General features: G+C 37.6%; 3 protein-coding genes across 3 annotated transcripts in view; 1 reads left to right on the top strand and 2 right to left on the bottom strand.

Annotated features, from left to right (window-relative positions):
* Positions 1–14,153, bottom strand: part of LOC118567219 (nuclear factor 7, brain-like) — a gene marked incomplete in the record, with an annotated part of 854,268 nt that overhangs the window by 327,048 nt on the left and 513,067 nt on the right.
* Positions 752–3,502, bottom strand: rps23 (ribosomal protein S23). The gene is made up of 4 exons (XM_012879935.3): positions 3,402–3,502; positions 2,129–2,288; positions 1,205–1,325; positions 752–941 (listed from the first exon to the last, which is right to left on the bottom strand). Exons 1-4 carry the CDS (start codon positions 3,403–3,405, stop codon positions 795–797), a joined length of 432 nt encoding a protein of 143 aa, XP_012735389.1. The 5' UTR covers positions 3,406–3,502; the 3' UTR covers positions 752–794.
* Positions 4,906–14,153, top strand: part of LOC105938246 (V-type proton ATPase subunit S1) — a 17,786-nt gene continuing 8,538 nt past the window's right edge. The window contains exon 1 of the mRNA XM_036151810.1: positions 4,906–5,059. Coding sequence (XP_036007703.1) covers positions 4,977–5,059 — 83 coding nt within the window. The 5' untranslated portion in view covers positions 4,906–4,976. The remainder of the gene's footprint in view (positions 5,060–14,153) is intronic.

The following is a 14,153-nucleotide window of genomic DNA, read 5'->3' on the forward strand; positions in this document are numbered from 1 at the left end:
TACCAGTAGCACCAAAATAAATTCCTAGGGGTGTGTGGTCTTATTTACTGTGAAATGAAAATTAAAAGTACACAGAAAAAAAAGTAGGAAAGACACTTTGTGAAGCAGCGAACATTTTCCATTCGTCTGCATCCATTTTAACCCGATAACTCCAAATTTATTATTTATACAAATAATTCTGAGAATACTACCTCTTCAATAGTATTTGTCTGAACATACAAATATTTTACACACCCTGCATGAAAATGCAGAAAATGTATTTTTGGTCAAATACATCAATTATAAGAAAATTTGAAAACCTGACTTTTTTTAAAAAAAATACAAGATTTTTTTCTTTTTTTTAAATGAAGTTTTCTCACAACTACCTTTAAAGGGTTAAGTCCTTGTGCAGAGAAAATATTCCTCTAAAAAAATAAAAACGCTCCATCTGCAGCAACAGAGCCGTTTGGCCAAATCCGCATAATTCTCTGGTCACAACTTATTTGTGTAACTTATTGCAGACTTGACATTTATTTTTGTACTCCTGTAATATTTCAACGTCTCAACATGTGCAGTAAAAAGACGTAAAAACGTTCAACAGAATCCTGACTGCAAAAAAAAATAAATGTCGCCACATCACAACGTTGCAGTTTTGTGCAACAGAACCATTTTCCATTAAAATACTTGCTAAGTAAAATTAATTATATCTGCATTGTAAATGTTTTATTTTCTAAAATGACGATTTCAGGAGGCAACAAACGAGACAGTGGGGTTCTAATTGAAAACATGTTTATTTCATTCTCTGCCTCCAGCCTTTATGACCTGGGTCTCTCCTTCTTGCCTTTGTAAAGCGCCAGCAGAGACACGTTGGCCACTTTGACCACCTTGAAGCGAACTCCGGGGATGTCACCCACGGCGTGACCCTTACGACCGAAACCGGCCACCAGAACCTCGTCGTTCTCCTGCAGAACCACAAAGAGAAGACGTTAGAGAGGGCAGAGATACGGAAAGGAAAACTCAACAAAAACTTACAAGGATAACGCATAAAAAAGGGATCTATTTTTACGTTAAAATAAATCCACAGGTTTTAAAAAGCTTCCTCTTAGAAAGGGAATAATAAAACTTAAATATTCTGTACTATACTGATTAAAAGGCATTTTAGAAAGGCACAGTCATGCAGATGTGGCCGTCTCGTCGCACTCAGCGGCTTTTTAGAGCCGTTTACCTCGATGAAGTTGAGGCAACCGTCGTTGGGGACGAAGGCCGTGATCTTCTTGCCGTTCTTGATGAGCTGGACTCTCACACACTTCCTAATGGCAGAGTTGGGCTGCTTGGCCTCTACACCGCTGTACAAGGAACAAAAAACAACTTACAATGTAATAAAAGCATTTAAGCAGCATTTTTAGTACCATCAGTTAGGGCTGGACGATAATTCAATAATAAATATCGAACTTTAGACATGTGGTATATAAGAAGAAGAAAAAAGGTAAATAAAAGTTCAGTAGGGCAGTTTTCTTTCCCTTTGCATTCTAGCCAATCATGTAGGTTAATATTACATCATTACATCTTCCCAACCAATCACAACACAGACACAGGAACCAAGCGCCTTCACCTTTAAAGAGTTCAGAGAACACGCGTTATTTTTTTTAAAGACTTACACTTTCGGTAAAAAGTTGGTTGAATAAAACGTTGTTTGGATTCAGCGTTCTTTATTTAAAAAAGGTCATTAAGCAACAGCATAAAAAGACCAGGGCTGCACTTGATATAAATGTTTTCGTTTTTCGGACAATTATAGATATCGATCAATATGATTTCTACTTTATGGATATACTTTTTTATTTTATTTTGTCCAGCCCTACAATCAGTAATTTTATTGTTCTACTTAAACAGGTTTTCATGACATGATCCAACAATGTTAAAGTACAGAGAGGAGGAAAAAAGAGAGCACCTATACAACTGACAATATTTTTTAAAAACCAAAGTTTTCTCTAATTCCACATTATTAAAGAACATTTCCCCCAGAGCCGTTTATATGAAGCATCAACCACCAGACTTTATGACCACTTTGACGACAACATTTACCTCCTAGAGACTAAAAGAAAGTTCTGCTGGCCGTATATACGTTATTAAATGGTTCGATCGTACTCACACTTTCTCAAGGACGATCCCCTTGGCGTGAGAGGCTCCTCCGAAGGGGTTGGCCTTCAGGGCTGTTCCCAGGTGAGCCTTCTTGTACTGTTTGTCGTGCCATTTCTGCTCACGGCGGTGATTGCGGAGCTTCCTGGCGGTACGCAGACCACGACACTTTCCTAGAGGAAAGACAAACCGAGGTTACTTTGTTTTCAGGGTCTGTGATGATTATGCTCACACTCAATAGCTCTATCCTTCCTTTCTGTTCCCATCAGCGGGATAACCAGGGCACTACACTGACGCTTTAGTCTGATGAAAAGGATTACCTGAAAATATTTTATATGAACCAAGCAGATATTGTGTTTAAGTACTTATAATCTAGAAATAAACAAAATCAGCTTGATACAAAGCATCCTTTTCTAGTCCCAGCAAAAATCCTATCATGATATAAATAAATTATGACCTGTTAAATGTGAGCAGCTGGAGCACAAGTTTGCATTTCCAGCTCTGCACATTTAAAAAAAAAAAAAAGCTTTTGAATTGTGCCAATTTTTGTGATTATGAACAAATTTTTACATTTTACTACACCTCAATGGACAAATATTAACCCAAAACCTATTAAATAACGGTGAGGCTGCTGCACTTTAGCCGTAATCAGATAATATATGTAACAAAATATTTAAACCTTACAAGTTTTTTTTTTGTTTAGAGATTATCCATTTTAGTTGTTTAATATTCACAAGAAACCCGGATTTTCTCCACTGTGGGACAATAAAGTAACTTTCTATCATATCCTACCGTCAGATTCAGCTTTATACTAGCATTAATCCGTCAAAACTGCTGAATTTAAAACAGGATAAAAACTAAAAGCATTTCAGCAACATTAGAAATGAGTTTGATAGAAAAAAGAAACATGGACGCGGCGCTATTTTAACGGTTGGCCACAAAAATCTAAGCTTTACAGAAACGATTCGTTTTAAGCGCCTTTGCGTGTCAATTTTGTCTACATATTTAAACAGTAAAATAAATCCGTCAGGACGATAAACTTTAAACTGCAGCCGGTATTTAGCTCAGATCGCTAACCAGCGGCTAGCAGCACAGCGCCGTTATGGCCGCTCCACGTTGCGGGGAGACGCCGCCTGTAAAAACGTCCGTTTTCTCGCTCATTTTAATATTTTACCGATCCAACACACGGAGGAGAGGCTTAGGGGACGTTCACACTCAACAAATATGTGAAAAATCAGCGCAATAAAGCGATAAACTGAGTATTTTTTATGAAAACCGAGCCTTACCCATGATTGCAGAAGCGAGTCAGGGATTGGAAAGGAAGGACCCAGCATGCACCGCGGCAATCTGTAGTCTGGGGACCCCATCTGCGTGCGACTGTAGAGTGCCTGAGTAAAAATAGGTAACCACTTTCTATTGTAGGGTAGTTTTGTGCCATTTTATTTCCCAAATTTATGTGGCTATAGCAGAAATTTGCCGAATGATATTTACTTTAGGACCTGTCTCAGTTCCTTAAATTAACCTAATATCTCATTCTGTCACTGTTACCCCTCCACTGGTAAAAATAAATAAATAGAGAAACTTCACTGCCACCATTTAAAACTCGTCTTAAAACCCACTTTAAACAACACCAACGAGATAAGTTTGACTATTTGCTTTCATTGGTTTTATTGTGTTGAATTAATGATTGGTCTAATCTTTTATGTTATATTTGTATATGTTTCTTATTTTTTTATGTATTTTTTCAGGAGGCAGTTTTTCATATGATTTAAGGATTATATTTGCAGTATATTAATTAAATTCATTATAGAATACATTAAAGATGGGAGGGAATTTTAGAAACTTAGATTTATGTAATGTTTTACCAAAATGGGAATTGAATTCACCAGTAGCTGTTCTTTTCATTATCAAGTAGAATGTCAGATAAAACATCCATCTGAGATAAATGGTTAACGCGAACTGTTTTGATCAAACCATTCTTGCAGCTGATTCCAGAATTTAAGAGAAAATTCACATTCATAAAATATGTGATTTGTGGTTTTTATTTTAGAGTTACAAAATGCACAGACATCCATTTCAAAGTTGAATCATTATTCACTAGACGGATAAATGTTATTAATTAGTTTAGAGGGAATTTCTCTCATAATCTTTTGCAAGGAAGCAGTTACGTGCCACACATTGTTTCAGATGGAAGTGTTTTAAAGGTGGTATGGTAAAATGGCTGAGCTACACAACAGCCGAGTCATTTGTTCCAAGGACACATAATTTCAACTGTAAAGCACTGAAAATGCAACTGTTGATCCTTTATAAAACAACATAAAATGTATTTATTTTGATTCTGACTTGCAAGCTTGGAAATAACCATTTTTTGTTTGTCCACCAGGTGACGCCAACCATCTTCATTCAAAGCATTCAACAAATCTATCTATCTATCTATCTATCTATCTATCTATCTATCTATCTATCTATCTATCTATCTATCTATCTATCTATCTATCTATCTATCTATCTATCTATCTATCTATCTATCTATCTATCTATCTATCTATCTATCTATCTATCTATCTATCTATCTATCTAGTTAGTTAGAGATTAAGCAATAAAAGATACATTTATTTTTACAGATTTTTACCAGGAACGATTCTCTGATGTGGAGGTTGATGTACTTTTAATCCTCATGAATGTAATTGTTTAATCAGTGGGTTGGGCTGCCTCTACCTTCTTGTCTCTGGTCTTTCCTGATTGGCTGACTCCTCAGTCAGTCACGGGGGCTTATAGGCAGTGGGCTGATTTAAGTAGATTAGGTGGAGCAGGGATGGAAAGGGACTGTTTACTGGCATCATACTGTAGTGACAACAGCGATGGCTTTTCTGTGGAAACATTTATGGATCCTCGTCCTTCATCTGCGTTCATCTTCCTCATTCCATCAACAACCTGCCAGCAGGTAAGAAAGATAAACTCTGAGGGGTTGGTTTACCTTCTGAACTCTCCTCATTCTCTGATCTTTGACTCTTGACACATTCCCTCGTGGATTTGCTGGTCTGTTTCTGAGCTCTAGTTTTATATCGTCTTCATTTAACGTGTTTACTTTTCTACTATTGTATTTAAAATCGGGAGTTGTTTCTTCTTTAAAAACCTTTTATGGGCCTATGGCTAACGTGTCAGCCGCAGTTTAACATCCAGCAGGTACTGAGCGACACTTCTATCTTTTATTAAAAGAGTACATCTTTGAAAATGTTAATCTGCTTGTTCATAAAACATTCGGTCTGAAACTGAATGTGCGTGGGCATAAAGAGAAGAACGTGTCGTAAAAGGAAAATCTGTGTTTTATCATCCACTGAACTTATTCCTAAAAGTCATTCAAACATTCACAAACTGTGTTTTCTAAACAAACACTGCAGGCAAATGCATTTATTGCACATAATTAACATCAGTTCTTTGTTATGATGGAAGAACACCACGTAAAGAAAAAGTTTTAGTAATAAATCCTGCAAAGAACCGTTGACAGCAAAATCTTCCTTTAACATCAGAACATCCGGCATGTAAGAAGAAATAAAAACACTGTGGCGTGATATGGGACGTTTAAACGGTCACAATGTTGACATGAAATGTCTGAACTGTCAGAAAGTTTGACATTAGAAACAATAATAGGTGTCAAAGCATCACAGTAACAGATTAGCAGCAACCACCAGAATATTGTCTGTTTATTTTGTTTTTGGATGTTAAAACATACCAAAAAAACTGTGCTGCTTTCAAATTAATTGAAACTTTATTTCATGTATTGCTTATCCATTATTATCATTGCCTTTACAGTCTGTTGACACTTGGAACATCAACGTTTCCTACTTTGTCCTTTCCTTACCTTTGCAGAGATGTAGAGTTTACAAGCCTTCAAGGATTACATTTCTCCAATTAAGTTGAAAATACAACGAAGGCATCACAGAATCTCCCAAATACCAGAGTTTATATCACCTTAAGATCTTGTAGTCAAAGAGCTGTCTTAATGTAGGACAACACTGGTCAATGTACCTTTTTTTAGTTCTCTAATTTAGAAATTAAGAGAAGCTTCTTTTAAAAGTAGATTTTTAGTTAATTACATTTGAATACAGATTCAATCATTGAATTAAATTTAAACCTGATGTTTAATTCAACAGAATGTCTGAATGTTAGAAACCATAAATATGAACAACCTTGGTGGAAAGACCAGTTGTATTGACAATAGAAGCTTTCTGCTTTCTGGATAAATAATATTGCAGAAAAACTATTTATTCTTTTCTCTTATTGGCTGTGTAACACAATGTGGCAGCATGTTTTCCATGCCTGCTTCTGATTGGCTAATCAAGCCCTTGTGACGACTCCTACCCTGGAAGCTGTTTGCTCCTGATTCAGATGAGGTCCGGGGCCGTTTCTCAATTCACGAGAACGCGAGTACGGACTCGCGTTCTCGTCAAGTCTGTTCTCGGTAAGAACACAGGAAGATCGGACTTGACGAGAACGCGAGCACGCAGCACGTATTGTGTTTTGGAACAGAAGCGTACTCGTGACGTCATCACATCCGCAGCTCTTGAGCATTTCTTTAACGTTCAAAACTATTCATACACTACACCATCATATCTTATTGAAAACGTTTTTTTATTAATTTCTAAAAAGTCTAATAAAATATCTAAAACAATTACAGAACTGTGGGTATAAAACCAGCAATAGCGGGAATTTCTGGGGAGTTGTAATTGTTGTAGTTGTAGAGGCGATTGAATCTTCTTTAAAAATCAGCACTTTGTAGAAGCAAAATGAGCAATACGAGCAATATTGCTGTTGCTTCGGTCGTTGGTCAGCTTTACCAGCAGGCTGAAGAGGAGGAGATGCAGTTGAGGAGGCAAATCCGAGCAAGGAGAAGATTGATGCGGCAGAGGAGGCTCAGAAGGCAGGCTTTGCTCACCCATCTATTGCCAACTGGTAGGCATTTTAAGATTGACAGCCTATTTCCTACTTTTATCTTTAAAAAAATCCCCATTGATGATGATATTAAAAACGTGATCAGGTTGAAATTGTGACTATTTTTTTTTATAAATAATTAAAATGAAGACCCAATTTTAACATTAGAAACAGTATGACAGTAAAGTTAAGCTACTTTATTGCACCTCCTGACCTTCACAGCATTGATCATTAAGAAAGGGGGGAAAAAAACACATTTTTATGTCTGTCCACCTTTACAGTGATTAATCTATAAATTATGTGCAGTTAGTTCAGCTAATTTTTCAGTGAAATTGTAAAAATACCAGAGAAGGGAAGCCGTTTGTTACATTTACTATACTAGTTTTACAACACTATACATTTTACCTTTTCTTTCTTGAGAACTATAATTTCTGCATGTTAAGCAGTTATAGTTTTATGGTGTGAAAAGATGAGAATTGAAAAAAACAATGATGGTAACATTTGGCATTTTTTATTTACAGGAAGAAACAGAAACAAAATATGTGAGGATAAACACTTCTGTGCCAATCCTCCAAATATTTTTTAATGAAGGGGACCTGAAACCAGCCTTCAGGCTAAACAGGGCCACCATCGTCCTCCTCCTTCAGCTGCTGCCCATCCAGAAGGTCCATGGATGGCCACAGGAGATAGAGGAGCTGGTGACCCTCTGCTGGCTGGCCTGTGGAGCATCCTATAGGGAAACAGCTTGCCAGTAAGATCTCTTACCTTCTTGTCCTTAAATAGAGCCAACAATGACACACAATTGATACATAGATTATATAAATTGGATAGAAGATTAAGACATATCAGCATATTACCTAAATTACAAGTTAATTTTATATTTGGTACAGGTCTAGTGGAGGCACGCTACAACAGGCAGCACGCCAAGGCTGATTAACATCATTGAGCGTGTCTTTGGTGATCTGAAGACACGGTGGCGTTCCATCTTCTTAAGGGTGCTGGAGGTCCGCCTGACGTTTGCCCCAAAAGTAATCGCCGCCTGCTGCATCCTCCACAATATTAGTATAGAGGCAGTGGACCAGCTGGACGTGGAGGATGAGGAGGTTGATCCAGAGGAGGCAGCTGAAGACAGGGAGCTGCTCCAGCTGGCTGCATGTTTAAGTGAACATGACTACACCTGACCTAACGTAGATCAGTTCTAGTCATGTTCACATGCTGCTTCGTTTCATTTTTTTTTCACTACCTGTAAAAATACATAAAATAATCGTTAAATAATTTCTATTCCAACTATTTTTAATTATAAGTTTATAGGCATTGTCTATTTGTATAAGATCTTAATGAGTTATTTCTTTGTTTTAAACCATGTTAGTAACTGTTAATCATTTGTTGAATATATTACACCTTCATTCTTTTCCAAAGATTAAACATTTGTATAAAATAAATGTCTGTTTTTTCATATACTATTATTACTATTGTTTTCTTTCCCTCTTTCTCCTCTCAATTATCCGTGTCCTGACTCAGAATAAACTCACTTAGATAGGAAAAACATTTATAGAATTTATTTATTTATTTATTTTATATGCTGCAGTCGCCCTTGGCAGACATTTACAATTTATTCCAGCAAGTATTGAGTTAATAAAGCAACACACGTCAGTCAGATAAACACAAAACAAATAAATCATAACCAGCGGTATTATGCACACTACTTTTTTAAATTACGTACTAACTCTGTAAACAGGCCACATAGGGAAGCTTAAAAGTATAATATTCCCGCCTCAAACGATCTTAAAACGTACTTTTGAACAACAACAGCAGCAGAAAAGGGAATTTTTAACTTACCGCTGTGAGCTCTGTTTGCGCTGTCTCGAATCAAGCTGCGGCCGCGGTGCATTCTGGGCAAGCGGTCAGTCTGAAGAACGCACAAGTCTGCTCTGATGCATGCTCGATAAAGAGGGCGGGCGAGAACAACATCCGGGGAATTCGGCGCGTTCTCGATTTGGCGTTCTCAGCATTGGAACAGTGCTCGGGCTGAGGCTGATGACGTGTCACGAGTACACGAGCACACGAGAACGCTCAAGAACGCATATTGAGAAACGGCCCGGGACTCACAAGAGAATCAGAACCAGGAAGCCTTGCACAGACATTTCAGAACCAGGCCTGATCAACCTGCCAGTTCTGGTTGTGATTTATTTATTTTGTTGCTTGTCAGCGTGAATGTTGACATTATTTACACAGTTTATTTATTTAGTTATTTAAAAAGGGACAGTACATATAGCAACAACAGGTGACCAATGTGTTTCAAATCAAACAATTATAAAATAGCTGATAGAATAAAACTGTAAAAATAATATAAGTAAATCACAGAAGAGTTTAGATTTCTCAGAACTATTTAGCATCCCATACTCAAAAAATGAAAATCCATATGAGATGGAAATTCACAAGACATTTAAATAATTTGATGCTCCAGGTCCATTTGAAGCAAATGCTCCATCATCCCTACGTTGTTTTGCATCGGACACTTTGCTACATTTGTTTTATTTTTGTGTGACATTCCTGGAAAGTTCACCCCATCGTACCGTTGACCTGCTCATCATCACTCAGTGACTTTCTATAAGAGCATTTGTTATTATTATTATTATTTATATTTTGCTGTTCTGTTTTAGAACAGTTAGAAACCATCCATGTCCACATATTTAACATCCATGTGTGAGCAAAGACAGGGGACCCAACAGGCACTACTGTGAATTTGTTTTACCTAGTTTTATGGTGATAAAATAGGAAAAAACATTAGCGTTTTATAATTCTAATGTCTAATATAAAAGGGATTTGCCTCTGTAGAAAACTGAGTCGCTGATGGATTAGAGGTTGTTGGAGAAACATGCTGCTTTGTTACAGTCTTCTCCAACCTTTCCTGCATTAGTTACTTTAATTTTTAAAGTCCAAAGTAGCTGCAGAAATGTACTGATTCCTCTCTAATGTTTGATGAACTCTCTCTTTTATTATCAGTGTGTAGATAGAAACAAGCCTTTACTATGAAATATGTTTTAGGAGTCAGAGCAGGTGATGTGTACAGTATTAGTAGACTGACCTAAAGTGAGAATATAAAAAAGCTGCTTATGTTTATACTTTCACCTTATGAGGATTAGGCAGTGATTTTCTCGTGGTTCAAAGAAAAGCAGGTACCCTAAATCTCTGCGTGCGTTGTTCTCCAGGTTTTCTCGTCTGCGTTGGCTTTCAGTGCTTTCTAACGCACCGACACATATTGGGTCCTGTTTCTTCTTGCCGTAATCCTCTTTGTTCCTATTGCCTCTTAGCCGCCTGCTTGCCTTTCACTAACCGGCCTATAAGCCTGTTTATGTGTTTTAAAACACGGCATCATTGTCTACATTTAGGTCATCCTCCCCACTTCGCTGACAAAACCACTGACCTAAATTAATTCAAGAATACATGTGACATCATCATCTTTTTACCTCTTATGAGAGATAAAACCACGCCTGACTGCCTGTAGTTTTAGGCAGAACACTGTCTACAACAGCCTGAGGGTTATTAGATAAAGCAAGTTCGCTGGTATAGTAACACTTATAGACAGCGTAATTCAAAGTGCATCACATGAATAGAAAGGGACAAAGGTCAAGAAAATTACTTTAAAAAGAAATACATTAACAGGGTATATGCAAGCATCACATAATCGCAACATTTTAAGATAAAAATTGCTCAATGTAATAAAAATGTAGTAATGATATAATCTGGACTTTATATTAAACCTATAATAAGTTTACAGCAACATTTTAAGGAGTTGATTTTTTAGAAGATACATGATTTAGAAAGTGTTTTTAAATTTTAAAAGTTAAAATTTTTGGTTGTAAAGTGTGTTGCACAGATAAGGTTAACACCGGTAATTGAAAATGAAAAAAATCAACCGATAAGACTCCACCAACATGATAATGTCTCCCTGTGTCTGCTGGATGTGTACACAAGCAGATGTTTTTTTTAAGATGTTATTTTAAGGATTAAGAAGATGTAAAATCCCCTGTTGGCTGAGAGCCACTTCTTCTTCCTTATAATCTGCAGAAACCCATGATTGTATGATTATATAAATCTCTGCAGTCTCTCAATCTGCCGGCTACTGTTCTGACCCAGTGCACAAGACAAGATCAGCTAAATCTTGTTTTGGTTGCAGGGATTTGGTCAATCAGGGTGGATCTGACCGCTCTATTGTCTGTCTATTTTACTGACTGAGATACGTAATGAATCTCTTTATCTTCTTAGACTATAAAGCACATACATTTGAATTTAGTGAGATAATAGACTATAAACACGTTGCATGCATTTTTCACGATGGGTGACAGGATGGAGAAATGGATCGGCTGAAAATTAATTACAGCCATTTCAATCTTGAAACTGAAACTATTGATGCTTTCTATTTTTATCTGGACGTCACATCTCAGCTAGCTAATGTCCAGTCAAACATAACTGATTGAGTTTCAATTTGCTAAACTAGCTGGGTTTGCTGATTCTTGCACACAGCAGCCAAACGACTGTTGTACGACGTTTAAAATAGAAAACAAGGATCCTTTATTGTCCCACAGTTGGGAAATTCGGGTGGATCAGCAGCAAACAGCAAATGTACAATTTAAGAAAAAAAAACATACAGTACAGTGTAAAACTTACACTGGTCTCAGTGTCAGAATTTTACGGTTTGTTTTACTCCACTTGGTGTTTAACTAAGCTAACAATTGTCAGAGTAATTCTTATTTTACTCTAATTACTAAAATCGACTCCAACTAGAGTGAAATTAACTCTGAAATTCTGACACTGAGATTACTGTACAGGACAGGACCATATGTAACCTGGCTCAGGGATGAATTTGACTATTTAAGTGTTACATTAACACAGCTCATTTTACTTTGTATGAAGAAAACAATTACAGAGAACAAAAAGTTCAAACTTTAAATAACAAACAATGCAAATTGGAGAGCAGTAGGAGAACTCAGCAGAGTGAGAAAATTAGACCCTGATGTCCTCCAGCAGCCTAAGCCTATAGCAGCATAACTATAGAGGTAGCTCAGGGTAACATGAGCCACTCTGACTAGAAGCTTTGTCACAAAGGAAAGTTTTAAGATTAGTCTTAAAAGTAGACGGGGTGTCTGCCTCACGGACCAAAACTGGGAGTTGGTTCCACAGGAGAGGAGCCTGATAGCTAAAGGATCTGCCTCCCATTCTACTTTTAGAGACTCTAGGAACCACCAGCAGACCTGCAGTCTGAGAGCGAAGTGCTCTGTTAGGAACATACGGGGTAATCAGAGCTCTGATATATGATGGAGCTTGATTATTAAGGGCTTTATACGTTAGAAGGAGAATTTTAAATTCTATTCTTGATTTAACAGGAAGCCAATGAAGGGAAGCTAAAATTGGAGAAATATGATGTTTTAAGAAAGACACAGACTTAACCTGCTCGTGAAGGACACCCTGAAGATGTTTTTCATTTATTTTGGTCTTGCCCATTTCTCTAACTTTTGGAAAGACATTTGCACCTTAATTTCTTCTCATATTGAACTGCATCTTTGTTTTTGTTTTGAGCGTGTATTGTTTGGCTTCATCGACTATCCATTTGTGAAGACAAAACAGTTTTATATCATTAATCTCATCATATATTTAATCAAGTGGCATATCCACAAATGCTGTTACAATAAACAAAAACCTCTCTTCTCCATTTTTGAAAATGAAGTCAAGCATTATATTAAAACATTTGGACATTCCACTAATGTGAAGGCTATTAAAGCTCTTAATTTAAGTGCTCTCCATGATGTATTTGTGTAATCTGGTATCTCGTCTGTGAATACATGTAGTCCCCCTGGCTATCTGTTCTTTCTTATATTGCTTTGGTAAATGGACTGAACTTATATAGCGCTTTTCCAGTCATGCTGACCACCCAAAGCTATGTACACTATAGCCACATTCACCCAGTCGCTCTCACTAACACATTCATACACCGAGATGCAGCTCGGTAGGCAACTTGGGGTTAAGTGTCTTGCCCAGGGGCACATCGACATGTGGCAAGCTGGAATCAAACCCACAACCTTCTGATTGCCAGATGACTACTCAACCCATCAAGCCACAGTCGCTTTGCATTACTTTATTTTTCTAAATAAAGTTTGAAAAAAAGCGTGAAAAAGCATAACCTGACCCTAGCCAGACACATGTCGCTCCGCCTAGCTCCACTCACATCCATCTGGGACCTCTCCCATAGAAAGTGATTTCTCCAACCAATTTTATTGTCCAGCCAATCAGGACGCAGGGCTGGAGTTTCATAGATGTGACGTAGTGGAGACGCGACCGTGAGACTGTTTTGATTCAGACAACAATGGCGGCTCGTCGAGGAAGCAAGCGTTAACATTGATGCTGCTATTTCTTCTGTGTTGTCCAATCTACCTGATATTGTTTCATTAAAAGAACATCAGAGAACGCCTTTGAAGGCTTTTGTTGGTGGAAACCATGTTTTCGCCCTTCTCCCGACCGCATTTGGCAAGATTTGTTTTCCGGGGCGCGCCCTGGAGCGGTAAGCGGTTAGCACGAACCATGTTAGGAGGCCTTTAGTCCTCAACGCGGTCGGCCTGGGATCGACTCCGACCCGCGGCGCTTTGCCGCCTGTCTTCCCCCTCTTCCTGTCAGCTCACTGTCAATAAAACGCGTGCCACTAGAGCCGCAAACACATAAAAAAATAAGTTGTTTTTTCCTGGGACTCTGCCATCATCAATATCAATGCAACATCTAATTAATGCAACACCTGGTGGAAATAAATCTTGTGACATTTGCAGAAGCTTATTGAAACAGCGGCAAAAAGAATGTGTGCCGTAATCAAAGTTAAAGGCGCGTCCAACGAAATATTAGTGTGTGACTTTTTTTTTTGGTGGCAAATGGTTTTTTTGGCCATTCAGTGTATTAGCCATGCTTGATATGATGAGAACCTTAGTTACACTATAAACAGGATATTTTGACTATTTTCTTTATTAAATCAGACATTAACAAAATTACCGTTTAAAAACAATTGTAGACAAATATGGATGAAGATAGTGTAAGCATTTTCTCTATCAGATACTGGCAAA

The sequence above is a fragment of the Fundulus heteroclitus genome, chromosome 20 (genome assembly GCF_011125445.2).
Source record: "Fundulus heteroclitus isolate FHET01 chromosome 20, MU-UCD_Fhet_4.1, whole genome shotgun sequence".
Taxonomy (NCBI): Eukaryota; Metazoa; Chordata; class Actinopteri; order Cyprinodontiformes; family Fundulidae; genus Fundulus; species Fundulus heteroclitus.